General features: G+C 43.8%; 1 protein-coding gene across 5 annotated transcripts in view; it reads left to right on the top strand.

The window, feature by feature from the left end:
- Positions 1-22,479, top strand: part of EXOC6B (exocyst complex component 6B) — a 461,000-nt gene that overhangs the window by 218,728 nt on the left and 219,793 nt on the right. For all 5 annotated transcript variants that reach the window (XM_075931045.2, XM_075931047.2, XM_075931048.2 and 2 more), the window contains exon 8: positions 5,131-5,199. In XM_075931045.2, the coding sequence (XP_075787160.1) occupies positions 5,131-5,199 (69 nt within the window). The remainder of the gene's footprint in view (positions 1-5,130; positions 5,200-22,479) is intronic.

Below are 22,479 nucleotides of genomic sequence, written 5' to 3'. Positions count from 1 at the left end.
TGATTCTAGACTGGCAGAACACTCCCTCAGCCTACAGGAGGGAATGGTTTAGCATTGGCAGGTTCATGGAAGACTGAGGATCTTTCTTGTTTGGATTCTTAGTAAACAAGCTTTTGTTGCTGGTGTAATGATACCTTTTGGAAGGCTGTTGGTTTTAATTGGCAACCTGACCTAACGTCTGTGCAGAAACTAGATTGAGAGAGGAAAAAAAGAGCGGTTGCTGTCCTTGGTGATGAAATCAGCAGCGGAAGAGAAGCATGCCCAGAGGGAGGGGGAATAAAAATGACAGGGGCTAGGGACCTTGTCAGAAGCAAGTGAATAAATAAAGTGTAGTCAGTCCACTGAAAGTCATGAAGCATGAATATAAAATGCCGCTCCTGTTTGTTTCCTTGCTGACTCCTTGGAGAGAGCAGTTCCAAAGAAGCAGACCGAGGAAGTGTGTTTAACTCTCTCAATCGGGTTTCCTCCACTGGAGGACAGAATTGCTGCTTGGAAAGAAAACAATAGTTTGTTAGTGCAAATGCCACTGTTTTAATTTGGGAGGAAGCATAGTGAAATGCAGCCATTACATATTCCAGGGAATTGTACATGAGTAAAATATTATACCATGTTCTTCAATGAAGTCTTAACATTGGATCTTCAGCCTGCATGCAGCTTTGGAGACTGTCAAACACATTCCTTGTTGAAAGCTCGCCTACCCTCTGCTCTTGAAGACCTCCCCAAGTTTTTATTAAAGCGGTGAGGAGTCCTCTGGCACCTTAGAGACTAACTGAAGTGTAGGAGCATAAGCTTTCGTGGGCAAAGACCCACTTCATCAGATGCATGTAGTGGAAATTTCCAGTTTTTGTGGCCACACTCACAGGCAGGCAGACTTCAAACCACTTGCTACCAAGTGTAGGGTATCCAGCATTCTGGATTGGCATGTCCAAATTCAAGTCAAATTAATTGGGTATTTTTAGGGTTAACTGCAGCTTTAAAAAGGAGCCATGGCAGGCAAGCAGCCATAGACATTGGCTTAGGGAAAAAAATTCTCCTTTAGCACTTCTCTTCATCCACCCTGCGGAGTGCATAGTAGAGTTCGATACCTTCTCCAGCATGTCACTTTCCCCCCAAAAGGATGACGTTTAGACTTGCCTCTCTCAGGGAATCAAAGTGCGCCCTGACAGAGAAGCTGGGGCTGCGTCTAGACTACACCTCTCTATCGACAGAGAGATGTAGATTAGGCGTGTTGAAATTGCTAATGAAGCTGGGATTTAAATATCCCATGCTTCATTAGCATAAACATGACTGCCGCTTTTTTCCAAAATGGTGCTTTTTGGGGAAAAAAGTCTAGACGCGGATCTGTCGAAAAATAAACCCTTTTTCGACCGAGCCTGTATTCCTCAAAAACTGAAGTTTATGGGATCTGTCAAAAAAGGGTTTATTTTTGACAGATCCACGTCTAGACTGCTGGTTTTTTTCTGAAAAAGCTCCGTTTCGGAAAAAGCGGTGGCCATGTTTATGCTAATGAAGCGTGGGATATTTAAATCCCAGATTCATTAACAATTTCAACATGCCTAATCTACATCTGTCAGTAGAGAGGTGTAGTCTAGTCACACCCTGGGAGAAGTGCCAATTCAACCTTTTCCCATGCAGGGGACAGTAGTGTAAGGGCAGATGGATTGAAACCTCCTGAAACTTTCCACAACTGAAGCCCAGGTTCAGCACAAAAGCCAATCCAGGACCTACAGCTACTCTCTGAAGAGAGACTGAGCCGGCAGCCACAGAATCAGCCTAGAGAAAGATAGCAAGAGGCTTCAGGACTCACTCCCAACCACTTATCCATCTGTTTTCACAGTGAAACGGGCTTTTCCCCATGGCCACTCCTTAGTGGGGCTCTCCCTAGCAAGTAGGCCTGGTGGCCAGCACACTTCTGTGGTGGAGATTTATTCCTCAGAAATGTCCCATGCAGTGGTCTCCTAATGCCGTGCCTCAGATGCTTTTCGAACCTCTCAGCCTGCTCTAGATTGGGTGTTCTTGGCCTTTCTTGTTCAGAGTGGGCCCTTTCTCCTCCCCACGGATGTGGCCAGACCAATGTGTCCCGGATTTTAGCGCTTCAACCTGTAATCACATGAATAGGCTCCCCCCTACCGCCTCCCAAAGTTTTCTTAGAGATTCCCATCAGCAGCACAGAGAGGGTAAGTCTACACAGCACCGTAGCTCAAAATAGCTTATTTCATACTTTGGCGCTGTCTACACAGTGCCAAATTTCAAAATAACCCGCTATTCCGAAACTGCCCTTATTCCTCGTGGAATGAGGTTTTACAGGGATATCGGAAGAGCGAGCCCGTGATATTTCGAAATAACGGGCTTGCTGTGAAGAGGGTATCCTGAAATAGCATTGCAGAGTAGATGTAGCCTAAAAGATCGGTGGCTCTTTTCTTGCTGATAAACAGAAAGATGTAGCCATACTTCAAAACTTTCTACAACTAGCAATATCCATAGATACAGCCTCTTACAGACAAGTTTGAGACAAAAAGCGGAGTATTCCTTAGCTGTCAGCTAAGTCGACATATACCAGTTTCAGAGCTAAGGATTTGTTATAACGGTTAAGCCATCTAAAATCCTGAGTCTTACATAAGAACATAACATAAGAACGGCCGTACTGGGTCAGACCAAAGGTCCATCTAGCCCAGTGTCCTGTCTACCGACAGTAGCCAGCACCAGGTACCCCAGAGAGGGTGGACCGAAGACAATGATCAAGCGATTTGTCTCCTGCCATCCCTCTCCAGCCTCTGACAAACAGAGGCCAAGGACACCATTTTATACCCTGGCTAATAGCCTTTTATGGACCTAACCTCCATGAAATTATCCAGCTTCTCTTTAAACTCTATTATAGTCCTAGCCTTCACAGCCTCCTCTGGCAAGGAGTTCCACAGGTTGACAACACGCTGTGTGAAGAAGAACTTCCTTTTATTAGTTAGAAACTAACCCACGTGATGCTATTCTTTAAACAGTGCAGTTTGGGCTGCAGAAAGGGCTAATGCTTTTGCCTGCCCCTCCCATACACAAGTGTGCCTAAGACCCAGTGTTAAGGTTTGTGGGCTTCACTGTTTGTAGAAAGGAAAATTTCAGGTTAAACATGACTACACTGTCTTTGTGTGGACATGGAGAAAGGAGATGAGTCTGAGGTGTTGACAGCAGAATGGAGTGGCACTTTTTATTTTAAAGGGGGCTGTAGGTTCTTTTCATTGCAAGCTCAGAAAAATCTCTGCTGCTTCTTAGCCCCCAGAAACGCAAGCTAACAAGTGCAACGAAGAGAGATTCCAAACCCTGAGCAATCAGATGTGTTGGTTGTGGTGTTAGTTACGTCATAGTCTAAAATACTCTTCATCTAGCTATTCAGGGGTGATTTTCAGGGATCGTTCGTTTCCTTTTCCTGCCAGTATGTGGCATTCCATCACAAAGTATACGTGCTGTGCTTTGCTTTTTGTATTGCAGCAGAAGTCTGTAAGCAACATGAGGTAGGACAGACCTCAGTTTCTGGGGTGTTTCTTGCCGACTGGCTATTATTCCAGTAGGGTTTGTGTACATACTGTAATGGCCAGCGTCTTTGTGACGGGTGGTGGAGAAAGTTACGCAAGAAACTACCCGGGGAAGCTAACAACTGCTAGGAGAGCAATAAATGTATTGTTCCAGTGCAGCAGAGAACAATGTAGATTGCTGGGCAGTGTTTTAAATTTGCCATAATGGTTTGTTTCAAATACTTTGTACGTGCAAAAGCATACAGAGGACAGAGTCTGAAAAGAGTTCAAAAGGCTGGGCGTGTGACTTCATTCGCTTTTAGGGTTGGAGATGTGTGTGAAGGGAACAGTCTGTTCTTTTCCTCCGATTAAGTACATCTCAGGTTAACAACCTGCACGAGAGGGTAAAGGTTTTGAACACTGCCGCCTAAATGCATGTGTTTTTAAAAACAGCTATTCTGTGGTGTTTGTGCTAGGGATGTTAAATATCGATGAATTGAATAGTCGAGTAGCCTCGTGAATTCTTATTGGTTAGTCGACTATTCTGTAGTCCCCGGGGGTGGGTCCTCTGATAGAGGCAGCAGCATGGGGTGGCAGCAGCCCCTGTCTAGGGGATGTCTGAGTTCCCAGACCTGGTGTGAGCCGAAACTGAGCTTGGCTGCCTACCCATGTGACTCCTAATACACTTCAAATGTAGAGCCACAACGAGGGTAGGTCCTGGACCCGGTGCGAACCAGGACTGAGCCAGGCTGCTGGCCAGCCTGCTAAAAAAATTTACTGGCTGGGGAGGGAAGGAAATACGTGTAGTCTATAGCATTAACCTCTAAGCTTTTGCTTATCAGTTAATCGACTACACTATTACATCCCTTGCTTGGGCATGCTTTTCTGAAAAATGCTGTATATAAACAGTTTAAATCTTCACCTAATGTCAAGAGTGGGGTCTGAAGTTGTTCGAGAGTAGTAGTTAGTATGTTGTTTAGGTCTGGGCTTTAATATTTTAAGGGAAATAGAGATTAAAAAAATTTTGGACTGCTTTTGTAAGAGTTTCTCTTGTCGATCAGTTTCACACCTGCTTCCTCGCATCCTATTCCATTTCATTATGAAAATATTTCATCTGTGGGTCACCAGCTGTGCCTGCAAGCACTGCGGTGTGGTCAGTGGCCAGTTCAGTAAGCAATTAAAAAAAAATGGCTACATGAATTTAGTGTCAATGCCAAATTATACATCCTGGAGAAAGTACCTTCCCGCTGCCCACTTATGGCACAGGACAAGACGGGGACAGTTGTCAACACACCTCAACCCTTATCTGGGGCCACCAGCTTATTTATCAACCATGGATGGTCACATCTTTGGCCTCCCTGCTGAGGTGACCAAAGAAGGGTATGCTGACTGTGTTTTTCAGAGAGGTAGATGCTCAGAGTGGGTGTAACATAAGTTTGTTAGATCATAGCTTCTTTAAAAACCCAAGCATTGTACTGTACTTACAAACGCCTGAAATTCATTCAGTAACCGAAACCCTCAGTATCCGGTCTATAGTGACTGTCTGTTCCCACACACTGTAATTTATTTGAAGCCAAGGTGTACATTGTATGTTAAGCCTCTTCTTTTCCATTCTATGTCTTTGTAGGTACCTGGTGCTCAGGATTTGGTGGATTTCTCGCCGGTGTACCGATGCTTGCACATCTATTCTGTACTGGTAAGTGGGTCTGCAGTGGTGCTTTTACCGCATAGTTTGTACAAATGGCACTAAAGTTGGGCTTGATTTTTGAATGGCAAGATGAGGTGCAGTGCCTTACATGCATGTAGACGCTCTTGGAAAGGTGCTGTTGCGTAAGGAGTATTAGTGCCCGCTTATATTCACCTTGAGAGAAAATGCAGTAGCTAGTAAAATTAGAACCTCATTAGCACATGACAAAGGGCAACATCGGGAGGCCACAGTAGAGAAAGGACTTTGAGTAAAAACCAAACAACTATTTTATATTAGCAGACTGCAAAGACACATGAACCAACATTTTCTTCAGCCATGACGGCTTTGGAGTTTATAAGGAGCTAGCTATGTTTTTCTAGTTTAAATATATTTCCCTCAAATAAATCTTCTTTAATCAAAACTAATAGAAATATCAGTGCAAAGTAACTTATTGAATGATCAAGACAGACCGCAATTTTAGGTGGTGGTGGTGGTTTATTGCATCTTTGTCTTTTGAAGACTGGAGAATTTCTCATCATTAAAATCCTATAGCATGCAACTAAATTGACAATCTTACAGTCTGGGCTTCAGCTTTTTAGAAGTCAGACTTTTGCCATTTTATCTGTCCTGAAAAAATCAACATTTTTTTAGTGGCTGTGTAAGTGCATTTTCTGCTGCATTTTAGTCTATTCTTGATCACTGTTGTATATTAAGAGGGGGGAAAAAAGTGTGACCTGCTCATCAGATACAGTGGTAGAAACCTTCCTATAACAGTTTAAAAAAAAACAACCGAACAAACCCTACTGCTTAGCATTCTTATTTACCCAAACATGTCCCTAACCCCCCCGCCCAGATAAAAACTTGTAACCAACAAACACACAAATCAATGAGCTGACAAAATAAGAGTTTTTATTCTGAAAAGGGAGAAGAGCCAGAGACTCTCTGAAGTCCAGAAGGCACTGAGATACTGATGTGATGTGTGGCAGTATAAAACCCCAAGATAGGCAGATCATCAGCAATTTTAGTTAATTTTCTGTACACACTTGAGACGATGGATCTAGAATTTTAAATATTTTCTCTGTTCAAAAGGAGTCAACTTAATATCCAGTAAAATTCATGTCTCCTTTCTGTAGGTTTAGACAAAATTTGGTTTTCCAGGCCTTCCTGCGTATTGATAAAGTTACTCCCTTCAACATGAGTGGAGAAGAAGACCTTCATGGGTCACACTTCCATCTTTACTCCCTTGTGCCAGACACTCATAATTTTCAGACTTGTGCACTAAATCATCTGAGCCTTCCAAACTGGAAATCCATAGACCCTAAGGGCTTCAACTTTCTTAGCTGCTAGAGAAACCTCTAAACCCAAGCTAGTACCTAAGGGTATGTCTACACTACCCTCCTAGTTCGAACTAGCGGGGTAATGTAGGCATACCGCACTTGCATATGAAGCCCGGGATTTGAATTTCCCGGGCTTCATTTGCATAAGCGGGGAGCCGTCATTTTTAAAACCCCGCTGGTTCGAACCCCGTGCAGCGCGGTTACACGGGGCACGAACTAGGTAGTTCGAACTAGGCTTCCTTTGCAAGTGCGGTATGCCTACATTACCCTCCTAGTTTGAACTAGGAGGGTAGTGTAGACATACCCTAACTCTGCTGTGTAGACATAGCCTTATGTCAGAATAACTTACGTTTACAGCAAGCAGTTATTTTGACATAATGTCGAGCTGGAAGACTTTTCTTTGATTCCTGTGACCCTCACTTTATGAAGAGTAAGGGAAGTCGGAAGAAGAGTGCTCTAACTCAGACTTCCTGCTGTGTAGACAGCGCCAAAAGCCGAAATAAAGTATTTCGACTTAAGCTATGCATTTGATGTAGCTCAAGTTGCATAGCTTATTTTGGCTGTAGCCCTGCTGTGTAGAAGTGGCCTAAGAGTGCATGGCTTCTGCATGTAATCCAGCAGCTTTTCCTCCTTTGTTGTTCTGTAGCCAGGCCTAAGAGAATTGTTTCTTTTATGGTTGATCTAAAGCCCATCCCCCCTCAGCAATACCCGTGAATGAATTTGCTAAAAGAAAGGAATCATAATTATGTGCATCTAACGCATTCATGTCTTCATCTGTCACTAATTATATAGCTTCAGTGACAATGCTATGATAGTTTATTGGCATCGAAATGTTAACTGACCCAGAATGTGTTCTTTTTGGTGTACTCAAGTATCTTTGGACAAAGATAAAATGCTAGATGTTGGAAACATGCTTTGGGGAGCACGCTAAGAGGAAAATTACCATGATCTGGATCCCTTGGTAAATTTCAAAGTCTCATTGGATTTAGAAAAACTTCAGTTATACATAGGTGTATATGTATATTTATTAAAGCAAAATCAAAGACTGTCTTTGTAGCTTTGCATATAGTTGTTTAATAGAAGGGCATATGTAATGCTATTAGGCAGGGGGCAAAAATGGGCCATTAGATTTTTGGTATCAGTGGCAGTCCAGAGTTTTATAGTTTGTAAGTACTTTATCTTCGAGACTGACGTTATATTCTGGGTTCCGTCATACTTGGTGCATAGTGTTCATCCTTTGTCAGATATAGAACATGGCTATTGTATGTTAGAGAAATGCTACTTCTAGAAACAGGTTCTAGGCTCGTGTCCCATGCTGCTGTTTGATTGCTTTCTGCTGGAGCTGAAAGCCAACCGCTAACCAGCCCATATGCTCCAGAGGTGAGTACCCCATAAGCCTCTTTGAGGTGCTCACACAGAACTTGAGATGGGAAAAGTCATGTCTTATGACGTCCCCCTCTCTTCTGGGGTTAGAATACAGTCCCCCCACAGATACATGTGTGAGAGGTGGGGGTTGTAGTTGTTGTTGCTGTTCTTATTCCTATTCTTACCAGTCACATCGGTATAGAGACCCAGTGTTTGTAAAGCACTCTGAGGTACTGAAATTGTTAGGTCACATATTAATGCTTAGCACTACGATAGCACTTTCCATCTTCAAAATGCTTTGTAAACGCTAACCCTGTGGGGTTGGCAGGGAGCTGTTGTTTCCATTTGACAGATGAAAAAAACCTGAGGCAATGAAGTCGCAGAAGGAGCCGGTGACAGTGCTGGGATAGACAGGCCCACCGACAAGGGGTGAGGCAAATGCGACAGTTATCTCAGGGTCCAGCAGTTTTAAAAAACCTGAGGCTCTGGGGCCGCCAAAGTAGCTTTGGGCCCGTTAGAATCGCCAGAGGATAGCACTCAGGCGGTCTTCTCTTAGTCCTCTGCTGAGCCTGTTAGACCAAACTCCTACAATACAGGGTCTCGGCCAAAAGGCCTGGAAGAAGTGAGAGAAAGAGAAACTGCGTGGCAGAATTTTCAAGCAGAAATGCATGTAAAGCAAGAGCAGGGAAGTAAGGCAAGCAGGCATCAAGGAAAATTACCCTTTTCCTGACCTGAGGTTGAATCCTGAACTGGCTTTCTAGGCCCAGCTAGTGTTGAACAATATCAAGGATTGGCCGAGCACCAAAGGAAATGGTCACATCAGAGTCAGACGGAAGGCTCATAATATAATAGCTCCCCAAACCTCCTAATATTTGTCATTTACAATAGTGTTATCTAAGTGCTTGGCCTGCAGTTACAAAGGCCTAGTTTGAATAAACATTGCAATATTTATTATTTCTAGTGAAATCGACCTTCCAGTCACCTCAGTTTTATGGCTGTGCTGCTTATAAATTCCCAAAGGATTATTTGAAAAATCCAACTCATATCTGCCAGCCTTATCAGCAGGGCAGGAGTTCACATATTGTAACATGGGGTCAGCTTTCGGTCATGGTCTTGCAGACGGGGCCAGGCACCTGTAAATCCTTCCTTCAGCAACTAAAGCGAAGTACAATATCAAACAGGCAGTGAGACTTTTCCAGGAAGCGCTGAACTTTTGCAGGAAGGGCAGAGGGGAGGGAAAGAAAGTGAGCAAGGGTCAGGCTGTGGTTAATTGAGAATTGGTCCTTGACTTGGTAACAGAGCTAGGGGAGACAGGCTCTGATAGGGATGCTTTATGGGACTGTTTGTCAGCAGTCCTTTACTCCGAGAAACTGGCTGACTTTTAATAATGGCTTGGGGGTCAGATGGAGATAAATACGACTTTAAATATTCACAATCAAAAGGAAAAAAGTGGCAAAGACGCATAAAAATGGTGTTTGTGGAGAACCCCCCTCCTTTTTTACCGGCTTATTGTGAACGTTGTTTGGGTCAGGGACACAGACACCTTCTTCCAATATGCTTGTACAATACCTAGTGGATGGGGTAGGAATCTCTGGGTACCACAGACCTTAATATTTCACATCCTGGCATTGCATGAAAAAAACGAACTAGCGTGTTGAGGGGACCTAGGCATCATCACTGAGACGTAGCAAAGCAGCTGGCCTTCGGTAGCACAGGGATTCAGTGAGAGAACCAAAACTGACCCCTGCCTCTCCTCTGTTGTAATCCTTCGGCCACAGTGAATCCCCAGCCAGACATGCACAAATAACAGAACAGACCCCCCTTCTGTATAGCAGCAATGAATGTGAAGACATTTACTTACAGTTAGTTTGTAAATCTGCAACTTACTTGCGTGACTGGCTTTTTCTTGTCAAATATTTTCCCAGAGGTAATTGAGCAATGTGCGGAATTGGGTACTGAATCACACTACACCGCTGAGATGAAGCTACAGTATTTGGGCAAAATGAGTCTACCATTCATATTTATTATCTATTAGGTTTTCCCTCACCCAGCTGTAACTAGCACAGAAGCGGTTTTGATCACTATCCAAAGTAAAGTAGGACAGATGGGGTTTGGGTTAGATGGTTTGTTTTTTTGTTACGGCATCTGTAGAGCTGTTGGCAGTCTTAGATTTCGAGCCCAAGCGATGGAATTGCTTTGCTTTTACATGATATCAACTGAAAATTGGTTACTGTGTCATGTTTCCCGTAAGCTGAAAGGCAGAGGGAGGGGTACTTGTTCCAAACCGGGAACTTAGCAGCAGAGACACAGAAACAAATATCCAGTGTATTTATGGGCCATGGTTGCAGAGGAATCTGCATGGAAGAGGCTGATGAACGTGAGATTCTGGATAAAGGAGACTGGAGGAAAATGGTTTTGGGTTTGGTAAACCCGATTTGAAGCACTGCTTCGTACTTAGTGGTGATGCGGTTTAACCTATGGCTTTGGTGTACAGAAAATGCCCTAGTTCAGGCAGTGAATATTGGTGTCTGGGTATGTTTACCAGGCTCACATGCAGAAGCAAGGGTCGAGAGCTGAGCTAGCAAGGCTCACAGCTGTTTTTAGAGTACAAGGGCAAGCCCCTTAAACGGAGTCAGTTGACCCAGGCTGGCTGGCTCGTGTCTGAAGACTGTAAGACACACACAATCAGTATGTGCTTAGGGTTTGTCTTCTCTAGACTCTTTTTACCTCAAGTTAATGGATTGCCAGTGAGTTCAAATTACTTTATGCACTTGTAAAGATGGGTGTGGACAGTCCCTGTGCTTTGATCCAGCCTATAATGGGAACAGCAACGGGTGAAAAACAAGTGGCCTGCAGTTAAAAAAAAAAACAAACAAAAAAAACCTTCAGTAGACAAGGCCTTCAGCTGTGCTTCTGTTTTCATCTCATCCCCTTTCTTCAGATCAGTCACTTACGCCAGGTCAACACAGTAAACTTACATCAGCATTAGGGATGTTAGCGAGCAGTCGACTGGAGAATCGACTACTCGCCCCCCTTCTCCTGCTGCCTCTGAGAGCGGGCTAGCCGCAGTGAACAGGGGCTGCTGGATCGAGCAGTGTCAGCTTGCACTAGTCCAGGACACATCACCTCTGGATTTTAAAGGTAGTAAGAGCCCGACGGTTCTTACCGCATTTAAAATGTGAAGTCGTAGTGCAGGCGGCTCCTGGAACTATCCCTGCTGTGTCTCGGCAGAGCGGTCCCTTATCGACTAATTGTGTAGTCGATACAAATTGTATCGACTACACGATTAGCCAGACAATTGCAGTTTAACATCCTTATTCACGGCAAAGTGATCCCATTGATGGGGCTGCTTTTCCAGGCAGGGCTGCTGGTTGAGATGCAGCGGCACCCTCTGGCTGCTTTCTCAGTGGCTGGGAGTTGCTAGTCCCTGTAGGCCATCTCGACGTTTCCCGGGTTACGCAGGATGCTTGCAGGTGACTGCTTGGGCCACCCCCCAGGCAAGTCTCCGGAGCCCCCCACAGCATGGTCTATGCCCTTCCTGCTCCCCCTCACCGCCATCTCCCCCATATGACAACCCTGTGGCCATCTGCCGGCGATTAGCAGGGGGAGGCTGATGCACTGCACTGCAAGGGGCGGCCATTCCAGGTGGGCTAGCGTGCACAGGGCTTGCACTCAGCGAGGCTGGGACCACCCCACCAACAGAAGCAGCCCCCTGCTGATCCCAGCCCCAAGCTGTCATATGTTCAGGTCCAAACGCTCAGGGCTGGTGGGTTGACTTGGGAGAAGCCGGGTCCTCCCAGACAAGGATTGGGGAGATGCAAGCAGGAACAGCCCTGACAAGGCTGGCAGCACCAGCAAAGCCCTGGAGCCAGAGACCGCCTCAGAAATCCATCCACTGACCCGCCGCCTGTTGAGGGACCTTGTGGAGGAGGGCAGGGGGAGCCCCATCTTAGAGTGGGAGGTGCCCCAGGTCAGCCCCACCCCAGTGCCCGGGCTTCACGGCTGCAGGAGGACAGGGAAGGGGAGAGCCTGTGGTGGGTGCTGGAGAGCGAGGGCCAGACAGTGACCTGCTGCTTCTTCAAGGATCAGGAGGCACCCACGGATGTCTCCTCCATGGCCAAGGTGCTGTGCCCTGATGCCTGCCCGCAAGGACCCCATAGCCTCCTGCTGCTGGAGCAGGAGGTCACGTCCGTCGCCTACTCGCTGCTGAAGGGGTGAAGGAGCGGTCGCTGGACAGCCTGCTGGAGGCAGAGGAATCCTGTGGGGGGGGGGGGTGCCCCACGGCTGTGTCCTGGTGCCCCACACTGAGGTGTGCCTTGGGGGGCCAGGCAGCCCCCTTACAGCTGCTTCTGGGCAAGCTCTTCCACTGGCCGGACCTGCAGCAGGCGGCAGAGCTGACGTCGGCTTATAAGCGGGCCAGGGACTTTTTTTACCATTTTCCTCAGTAAATTTGTGTGTGTGTGTGGGGGTTGGGGGGGGGGGGGGGATAGTCGGCTTATAAAGAATGGGCTCATGTTTGAGTATATACGGTATTTTCTAGATCAGAGCTATGAAGTTCCTTTCCACTGTGTTCTTGGGAGCGTAAAGCTACTGAAAAGTGTGACCTTTTCTCCTGAGGTATCTTTTGTTCAGTGGAAATTTTTTCCTTCAAGAAATATTTTAAGTGCTAGTTCATCTCAGTTGCTTTGCAGATTGTCCCATCGTTCTCTTCTGGCGTATCTCACTGTCTGCTGACTTGGCTGACCCACCGGTGCCTGGTGGAGTTAGATAGCTGTAAACATGGCACTGAGATCATAGGGAAAGGCTGTGGGTGAGATGTTTTGTGCACTGGGTTGATAAGGACACAGGAAAAGCCATTCGAGTGAACTGGTCTCAGTGACCGGTGATAACTGCTCTGTACTACGTGCTAATGGACCCTGGATAGTGTCTGTCTGTAGTGGCCATAGATTTAACTTTTTGCAATTGTCAAATTGCTCTTTTAACCTTGTGACCTTGTTACCCACGGGGTTACAACTTGACTTCAATTAAAGAAGAAGCAAAGAAATCAGAATTCATTCTAAGCTCGTTGGATAGGATTGCAGACAGCATGGGTGCTCAGAGTCCTCAGTTTGGGAAAACAGCCATGTTAGGGTAATACAATATTGTACCTCCTAAATCTAGCTGGAATGTGCAATTTCCCCAACGTGGGCTCCTGGTCATCTGAAGGTAGAACTTGCAGAGCCTGATTAACCCAGGGCTTCAAGTCCTTTTCAGGGTGATCACCATTGTTATTTATTTACAGAACTCTGTCTGTCTGACCTATCTGTCCAATTGCCTATGTCAAAAAGTCTGAGAGGTCGCCATGCTAGTCCTTTGGCAGCCTTAGAGATGAACAAAAATATAGATCGTATCAAGAGCTTTTGTGGGCAAAACCCACTTACGCTCCAGCTCGTTTGGAGAAAGCTCATGATACGATGGTACCACAGGACTACTCATTGTATATACTGACTATATTTTGGGTATACATTTAAACTTTAAAGCATAACTTAAGGTTTTCTCTTGATTCGGTTATCTCAGATTCACATTGGGGGTTAACCCACCCTCTTAATTGCCCCAGTAGGAGATATAGGGTCAGGACTAGGAGAATAGTTTATCATTAGAGATTATTCATCTTAAGTGGTCCAGAGTATGGAGTAGTTTGCGTTTTTGGAATCCCCAGCACCACTTTCTGTGTTGCTTATGTCCTGCGCCTGACCTTGATGAACTTGTGAGATCCAGGGAGTTCGCAAACATCCAGAGAACACTCTGACAAACACCACAGTGATGGAGCCCAGTGCCGAAGAGGAGGACTGATCTGAGAAGAGCTGTGTGAAATCATACTGGATTAGAGTGAGAACAAGGTCAGCTGCTACTGTTTTTATTTTCTCAGACAAAACTCCATTCAAGTGTAAGGGAAAAGATTCTCTCTGACTGGAAGATCTTTCCATTTTAAACCTCTCCTTACACCCTTAGATTTCTACTTTGGAGCTGCCATTCTTCCCTTGTTGAAATTCTCTTTACAGCTGGGGCAAAACCACTCCTTAAACAGCTGTGGGTGATGTTTAACAGTAGGGGCACAACTACACAGTCAGGGTACAGTTGAATTAAGCTACGCAACTTCAGCTACGTCGATTGTGTCGCTGAAGTTGAAATAGTTTAATTCAGCTTTTGGTGCTGTCTACACAGCAGGAAGTCGAAGGAAGAATACAAAAATGATTGGGGGTTTGGAATGAGTCCCATATGAAGAGAGATTAAAAAGACTTGGACTTTTCAGCTTAGAAAAGAGGAGATTAAGGGGGGATAGGTTAGAAGTCTATAAAATTGTGATTGGTGTGCGAGAAAATGAATAAGGAAAAGTTATTTACTTATTCCCACAATATAAGAACTAGGGGTCACCAAATGAAATAATAGGCAACATGTTTAAAACAAACAAAAGGAAGTTTTTCTTCATGCAGCACACAGTCAACTTGTGGAACTCCTTGCCAGAGGATGTGGTGAAGGCTAGGACTTTAACAGGGTTCAAAAAAGAGCTAGATAGGTTCATGAAGGTTAGGTCCATCAGTGGTTGTTAGCCAGGATGGGTAGGAATGGTGTCCCTAGCCTCTGTTTGTCTGGAAATGGGTGACAGGAGAGGGATCATGTGAGGATTACCTGTTGTGTTCCCTCCTTCTGGGGCAGCTGTTATTGGCCACTGTCAGCAGACAGGATACTGTGCTAGTTGGACTTTTGGTCTGACCCAGTATGGCCGTTTTTATGTTCTATCACTCTTCCTCCAACTTCCCTTACTCCTCGTGAAATGAGGGTTACAGGAGTCGGAGTAAGAAGTCCTCCAACTCAACATTATTTTGAAATAAAGGCATGTAATGTAGATGCGCTCTTTATTTTGGAATAACATCAGTTATTCTGAAATAATGCTGTTGTGTAGACATAGCTTAGGAGACTACCTTCTTCTCTGGGAACGACTATGATCTACTGCCCCTACTTTGATGGGGCTCCATGCCTGTGAGCATGAGAGACCAGTAATGAAACTCGGGTCAAATTCTTTTGGAGTTTTGTCAGCCCACTCATTTAGCAGGATGTTTTACATCCTATGTCTGTGTGTGTGTCTCTCTTCGTGTAGCAAGCAATACCAATCGGGAATATATGATGTCCATGTTTTATTGTGTTACTTTGAAGTACCTAGAAGTTTGGTACCCTGGATTCCTAAGGGTGTTTTTATTCAGTAGAGCTTATCTGCTGAACTGGGTTTTGACCACGAAAGCTCATGATGCTATATTTATTTTTGTTGTTCTCTAAGGTGCCACAAGACTACTCATTGTTTTTAAAGTTGTAAGCTTAACACAGCTATTCCTCTGAGACTTTTTATTCGAGCAGAGTGAATGGAAAGTGTGAACCTTTTAAATGGTCTTGCAAAGAAAGTTATGAATGTGAGTTTGTGTAGTGCAGTCCAACTAGCTGCATTATTAAAGCAATATATTTTGTACTGAAGTACAAAAGTCTTGAGACTAGTAGCGTGCTGGCCAGAAACATCCATCCCTAAAATGGGCTGTGAAATAATGAGCCACCATGTTTCTGGGAACCGCACAGAATTGGGTGGTGCATAGCTGTGCCATTGCTTTTTTCTGCCACGTGTATAGCTTGAGTTTAAATACCTGTGTGTACCTTAGCTGGGAAATTATTGTCATCCTGTTTTGAATACTCTTGAGCTGGCTGAACGTTAATTCTCAATGTGTTTTCACATCCTTATGCAGGAAGGGGACATTCTCGTGACGCATACACCCGCTATTTCAGAGGGATATGCCTTTGTTCAGGAGAATGTGGAAATAAAGCACAGCATGTACAAAGAACAGACCAAGCCATTGCATTCCAAGAGCGTGGCACCAAAGCGCCCTGCTCTCTGATGGCATGGCTGTGTTGGAATATGAGAGAGAGATGTAATATTCTGAATACCAACTCCTCTCAAACTTTGCCACTGGTGGTCTACTTTGGTCATGTTTTATGGATGATGTAAGGCAAGAGCACAGACTCTGAGATCTGATCTGAGAAGCATCATATGTATTCAGTCATGTATTTTGCAGTATGTTTATTAAATTTGCATATAGCTTGGAGGCTGATTAAGTTTTGCAAAACCTAGGCTCCCTGGAACCACAGGTTTAAAATCTGGCACAAGTGACTCATCTCTTTAACCTTCTGAAATTAATAATATGGGTTTTAAGTGGTTTACTATTTGTGGATCTGGTGGGATAAAACCTTAAAAATTAGAAGTCCCACATGTGAACACTTAAGATTTTAGAGAAATTATGAGACCAGGGATTTAAACCACATCGTCTTGTTGCCTACTATACTGTGTCCAGCTTTTCTAATGCCGTCTCGCTCTAGAAGTAGTTGTATTTCAGCATTGCTGTAGCACATAGTTTAAAATGGTTTGGGATCTTTCAGGATGAAAGTGTTCCACATGTGTAACGCAGTATAAAAGTAGCACCTGTTCTTTTGAATAAAAGGAGCAAATTTTTAGCCACAGGAGACATGTTTCTGATGGTGACTACAATACTGAAAGTTGCAGATTGAGGGCATCACAGGAAGGGTATTGTAGCCCAAGGATTGTGTGCCATGCACAGCCACTGTTTGGAAAGTCCAATGCCCTTTTATTTTATCACCTTAAAAAAAAAAATCTTGGGTGCTCAGCGATCTCTCCTGTTTTTGGAAGCACAGGGCACCCAAACATGCCTCCTAAGGTAATCCTGCCGAACTGCTGTAGCTTACATGATACATCGTTGTTTATGCTGTTGAATGGGAAAATGTGGTGATATCCAAACAGGAAAACATTGGCCCTTCCCTAGAGAGTTTATGGCCCAAATAGACATAGGGTAGAGGAAATGACTCCATCCTATGAGCTAAGTGACCTGAGGTGGTGTCATCTGTATATGTAATATCTATCCCCAGCTATTCCTCTACTAGCCATTGTTAGCTCCTGACCTGACTGTTATCTACAAACCCATAATTACTCCCATCTGCATGTTGTTTTTTGAGGGAGGAGAACAAAAAGGCTGGTATCCTGAGATTACCTCCAAATGTTGCTCTCTAGCAGGTGGGCGGAGGCGTATAAAGACCTCATTGATGAAAGCCACATTTCTCTGTCAGAATACTGCTGATTCTAACCCTTATGTGTTTGGCTCTTTAGGGTGCATCTACACAGCAAGGCTTAACCCAAAATAAGATACACAAATTGAGCTACGCCCATTGCATATCTTATTTTGAAATAGCTTATTTCGAAATAGGGAGCATCTACACAGCACTTATTTCGAAATAGAGCACTCTTCCTCCGACTTCCCTTACTCCTTGTACAATGAGGGTTACAGGAGTCGGGGTAAGAAGTCCTCCAGCTTGACAGTATTCAACATTATTGTGAAATAACTGCTTGCTGTGGAGACGTGGGCTAAGTTATTTCGAAATAATGTTGCTGTTTAGACATACTCTTAGTGCTCTTTCTCATCTCCCTTATTTCCTGGAACCCTTTGTCTTTTTCATGTAGAGTGTTAACCTTGTTAAAATTTCTCTAGTATGGTTTTTAATAAATCTGCTCCCCTCGCGCCTGCCATTCTCCATTCAACCTGGAGTCCTGGACTCTGACTTCACCCTATAAACTGTATTGGTTCTGCAATGATAATAGGGTTAATAAAGAGCAAATTTTCTGTGAAGTTGGTAAAGGAAGCAGAGCTGACAGGGAATGGGTCCAGGAGAAGATTGGTTGAGTAGGAGGTGCCATCTTTTAGAGAACTACTGAGCTTCAGGTCCATTTTTTGGTCAGCAGCGGTCTATGAAATATCTAGATTGCCTGTCTGAATTCTGCCTACTTTGGATATAACTGAAAGAGCAACAGCCTGTGGGTTAAGTCCTAGAGATGGAAAACAACTAGTAGATCACAAGTCCTTCCCCTGACAGAGGAGTATCTAATATTAAATTGATACTGTATGTGATCTCAGCCTAAATCCTGAAGCGGCAAGTTTGTCTCACTCCTGTGTATTTAAGAACCATCATAGTAACTGGAACTAACTAGCCCCACTTGTTGGCACTCTCAGCAGAGAGACTAAGGACTTCATGTGTCAGGAAGACGGAAATCCCCTCTCATTCCAACAGTGGGGTTTGCGCACATTGCCGGATAGGTTTGCACAACTGCCTTCTGCTCTGTGCACGGAAGACAATAGTCTGCAGCACACCTGCTAAAATAAAATAAACTCCGCACTTTTGTGGCAAGGTCTCTTTCCCTAGAGCTCCTGGTTAAGAGAGTAAAACAAATGTGCGAGTTTAACAGATTTTCCAAGCTTGCAATGCCACTTGTCAATCTTGGAAATAAGTAAATGTTCTTTCGTATGAAACTAAGACAATATGTGAAACGGATGGCGTTGCTAATTTCAGAGCCTGCGGTTGAATTGATAAAGGAGACCCTTTTTACCCAAGGCACCTTAAAATAAAGCCATTTTTAATGTCATAACATTTTTTTTTCCAAATGCAAAGTTCTCCCACTTTAGTGGCATATTTCCCAGTGCCTGTTTCCAGGCAACGCAGAGTCACGTAGAGTTTGTCTGCTAGAGATGACTAATTCTATGACGAGGTAGTTATTAAAAAGGCAAAATGTAGAACAGGGACAAAATAAATGACCTGAATTCCTTGGAACTAAGGGGCTCCTAAAAATATTATACCTCTCTCTGTCCTTTTCTGTGGCCTTGCAGATGTTTCCTTGTCCCCGCTATGCCCCTTGGTTTTGTTGTTCATTGTACCTATGGGCTAATTCTGCAACTTCACCATAAGTACTTACCTTACTCAGTGAGTATTCTCTTTGAAATGAATGGAACTATGTACAGAGTAAGATCATTACTCAAATGAATCCTTCTTTGCTAATTCTTGCAAGGGGTTTTCCTGAAGTAGGCAAGACCAAGCTCCTTCCAGTGTGCACTTCTTGAGAAAGAATTGTCCTTTTTTCACCTCCCCTGCATCCCTCGCCTCACGTTTTTGTGTATGGCTCTTCTCATGGGAAGAATGATTCTCTCTTGAGGACTGAAGCATTATTACACCAGCTCACTATTACGAAGAATTTAAAACTGGTTATGAAATAGCATCGTGCGATAAACCCCACACTATTGTCTTCATTCATCATGACCTCGGGATGCTGGAATAACTTTAGAAAAGTAAAGGAAGACTGGAAATAGAGGGGAAAAAATGAAATCTGACATACAAATAAGGCAAACATTCCTTGTAGGGTAGCTGAAACAAGGTTAGGTTGCCAGAAATATGACCTGAAGATGACTAGCTGCTTGCTGTTGTGACAAAGAAAAATCATTGTTCATCATCCTCCTCTAAGTCCTAATGCACTTCAGTCTTCTGGGCCACAGACATTTTGTAACTAGTGTTTCCTTAGTGTGGTCTTTAAAAATAAAATAAAAAAGTAGAAAAGCCATATTTTCCAGACTGGAAAACACAGGCTACCTTGTTCAGTCAGTGTAGTTTAGGTCAAACGTCGTTATGAAAAACAGATGAATTCTGGTGATCAAGTTGTACTTTGACAAATATTCCATTGTTTGAGTATGCAGTAATTTCTTTAAAATGTTACACAGTTCTGGGCTCAGATTGGCTTCTTTCTTTTAGCCTGCAGCATGTCAGCATGTAGAGGTTTCGTCAGTCAAAATTTAAAACATCAGCTTCCTTGTAAGGGATATCGGGCAGAAACGTTCACTGCAAAACAGATTTGGATTCCCCCTTATGTGTTAAAGTACAGGGACTTGAATGCACATCTCCCATTGGCATGTGCTCATTTTGTGCTGTCAGAAGTGGGATTTTTCTCCCAACAGAATAAAGATTTACGAAGTGGCCCTTGTGTGCATCTCCAAGAGAAATTCATTTGTGTGCTGTGTTCATGTTAACACCGTGTTCTAGCCCATAAGTGATTTGGTTAATCATATTGCACATTCATACAAATCTTGCTTGCGCTGTCAGTAGAAGAGAATATTCTGCCTTGTGTATCTTGGGTCCCTTTGGGCATCTGGCGTTGGCCACTGTTGGAAGACAGGACACTGGGCTAGATGGACCTGTAGTCTGACCCAGGATGGCTGATATGTACTTTTATGGCTTCCCTGAGCAGCTCAGTGTTTTTCATCATAGCACCTCTGTAGGGAAGGGGGGGTGGTGGTGTTGGTGGTGTTTCCATTTTACAGAGCTGGTTATCTGAGGCACAGAGAAACTAATGAATTGCTCAGTCACTCAAGAAGTTAGATCTGGGACCACACTTCTTCTCTCATTCTTCTACTATTTGTGTCCTAACCAATTGAGTAGTTTTGCTTTGTGCTCTGAGCCATCACGCTGTTCCCTAGAGATGGCAGCATTTCACAGAAGTGCTAAAGAGAAGTCTACAGGTAGCTTATATTGTATGTGTTTGTAAAGCTTTTGAGGTTGAAAAGCCATGTACATATTTATAGTAGCTTTTAATTTTCCTGTTGGCGCTGTTCAGGCCAGTTGGTCCAAAATGTGCTATAAAATACCTCCCAAATACCTTTTTCTACCCCAAAATGTATGTGCCCTTCCAGAAAAATCCCACCAGCTCTTAGAAAGCAGGGCTGTAGTTTACCCCTGCAAATCCCTAAAGTGTTCTGGATCCTTTATACAACAAATGGGAGGACATGAAGAGGTTTACAACGTAACTCAGATGTGCTTTGCAATTCATGGAGTAACTGGGATTATGATAGGAATGTGGACTAATTGACTAGTCCCTCGCCCCACTGACTCTATCAAAAAGAGGCCGTGGGGGGGGGGGGGAGAGAAGAGAGGTGCTTCAAAGTGGCCTCGCTGCGTGGAGCCCATGGCCAGATTCTGGGCTCCACGCGTCACTGCCACTTTGAAATGCGGCTTGCAGCCCCGGGGCCAGCTAGCTGTGTTTTAAAGCGGCAGCGCCACGCGAAGTCCGGGGTTGGCTAGGGACTCCCCTGTTTAACCCCAGGCTCCATGTGGCGCTGGTGCTTTGAAAAGCTGCGTGGAGCATGGGACCAGCGGGGGACTGCTTGAGTCCCCTGCTGGCTCCATGCTCCCCATTGCGCTTTTGCTTTTGAAGTGTCGCAACAGCCCTGTGGCCGATTATCTGAATTTAACATCCCTAGATTATGAATGAGAATGGAGTGAGAAGGACAGCTACCGCACCAGATTAGGCATGTACACATCTTGGTCGTTCTAGAAGAAGGTTTTAAAATCAAGTACTGATTTTAAAATGGGTATGAAACATTGATAGAGACTGTATCTTGCATGTGCCTATCCCTGGCTTTGATCACACAAATAAAAATGGATCGGGCATTAGAACAGAATAGTGGTAGGAGACTCTGCATGTGTGGGTTTACCAGCAATTTTACACTCTTAAATAAACTGTTTTGTCATAACACAAAACAAAATTTAAAAAATTGAGAAGCCTTTTTTTATGTCTTATTGGTGCCCCGGATCTCTTGTATTGGATTCTGTGTTTCAACTCTTGTTAGACTGCTACTGCTGGGAGAGAAAATGTATTTACCAGCAAAAAGTATTACTTCTCCTAATGTATCTTAATTAATGCATGTTGTTTTTCTCCCCTTCTGAGTACCGTTAACTACACGGAAATGCAAAAATCAAAGGTGTCCTCCCAGAAAAGTTTACTATCTTGCCTACTTTTTAAAGATCACTATGATCAAAACTTCTAATCAGTTTGCAGCCATAGAAGTTCCAAATATTGTGCTCTTCATGGGCTAGCTATTAAAAAACCAAAAATGAACATTGTGAAGATGAGAAAAAGAACCCACAAGAAAGGTTTTAAATCAGTAAATCTTAGTTAAAAATTAAGTTTGAAATTTGGAATATGCAAACTCTATTTTTAAATACCAAAACTTTAATTTTGAAAGTCTAATCCAGCATTGTACATAGAAAACTCACCTTGCGTTTCCTGAATTAATTGCTAAAAAGGGCTACATGATTGGGAAGAATATTATCTGTGTTCTATTATTATTTTAATCTGTTTTGAGTAAACACATTAACTCCGACTCCTTACTACCAATGAAATAAGGTGCACAAAATTTTGATTGAAGAAGCTGAAAATGTAACTCTAAATGTTGCCATACGATAGCTGGATAAACCCTAGCATCTATCAGTGACTGAAGAGTAGCGAACACAAGAGCCAACTACTGCTAGCCTGAAATTTGTCTTCCTTCAGATTTAACATTTGAACCTACTAAAATGTGAGGAATAGTCGGACACATAGGGTGTGTCTAGACTACAGGGTTTTGTCGACAAAACTATACCTGTGTCCACACTGCCTTTGAGTTATGTTGACATAATGTCGACAAAACTCAGCAGTTTTGTCGATGTATGTAAACCTCATTCTACAAGGAATAACGCCTTTTATCGACAGAGTTCTGTCGATACAAGGCATTATTGCATCTACGCTGTCCTTTGCATCCACACTGTTATGTCGACAAAGCGGCTTGTTTTGTCGACAGAACTGGATGTCGTCTAGATGCTCTTTGTCGACAGTATCTGTCGACAAAACTTCTGTCGACAAAAC

This window comes from Pelodiscus sinensis, chromosome 4, assembly GCF_052426305.1.
Source record: "Pelodiscus sinensis isolate ZL-2025 chromosome 4, ASM5242630v1, whole genome shotgun sequence".
Classification (NCBI taxonomy): Eukaryota; Metazoa; Chordata; order Testudines; family Trionychidae; genus Pelodiscus; species Pelodiscus sinensis.
The sequence above is the reverse complement of the archived record's forward strand: the minus strand, read 5'-3'. Positions and strand labels throughout refer to the sequence as shown.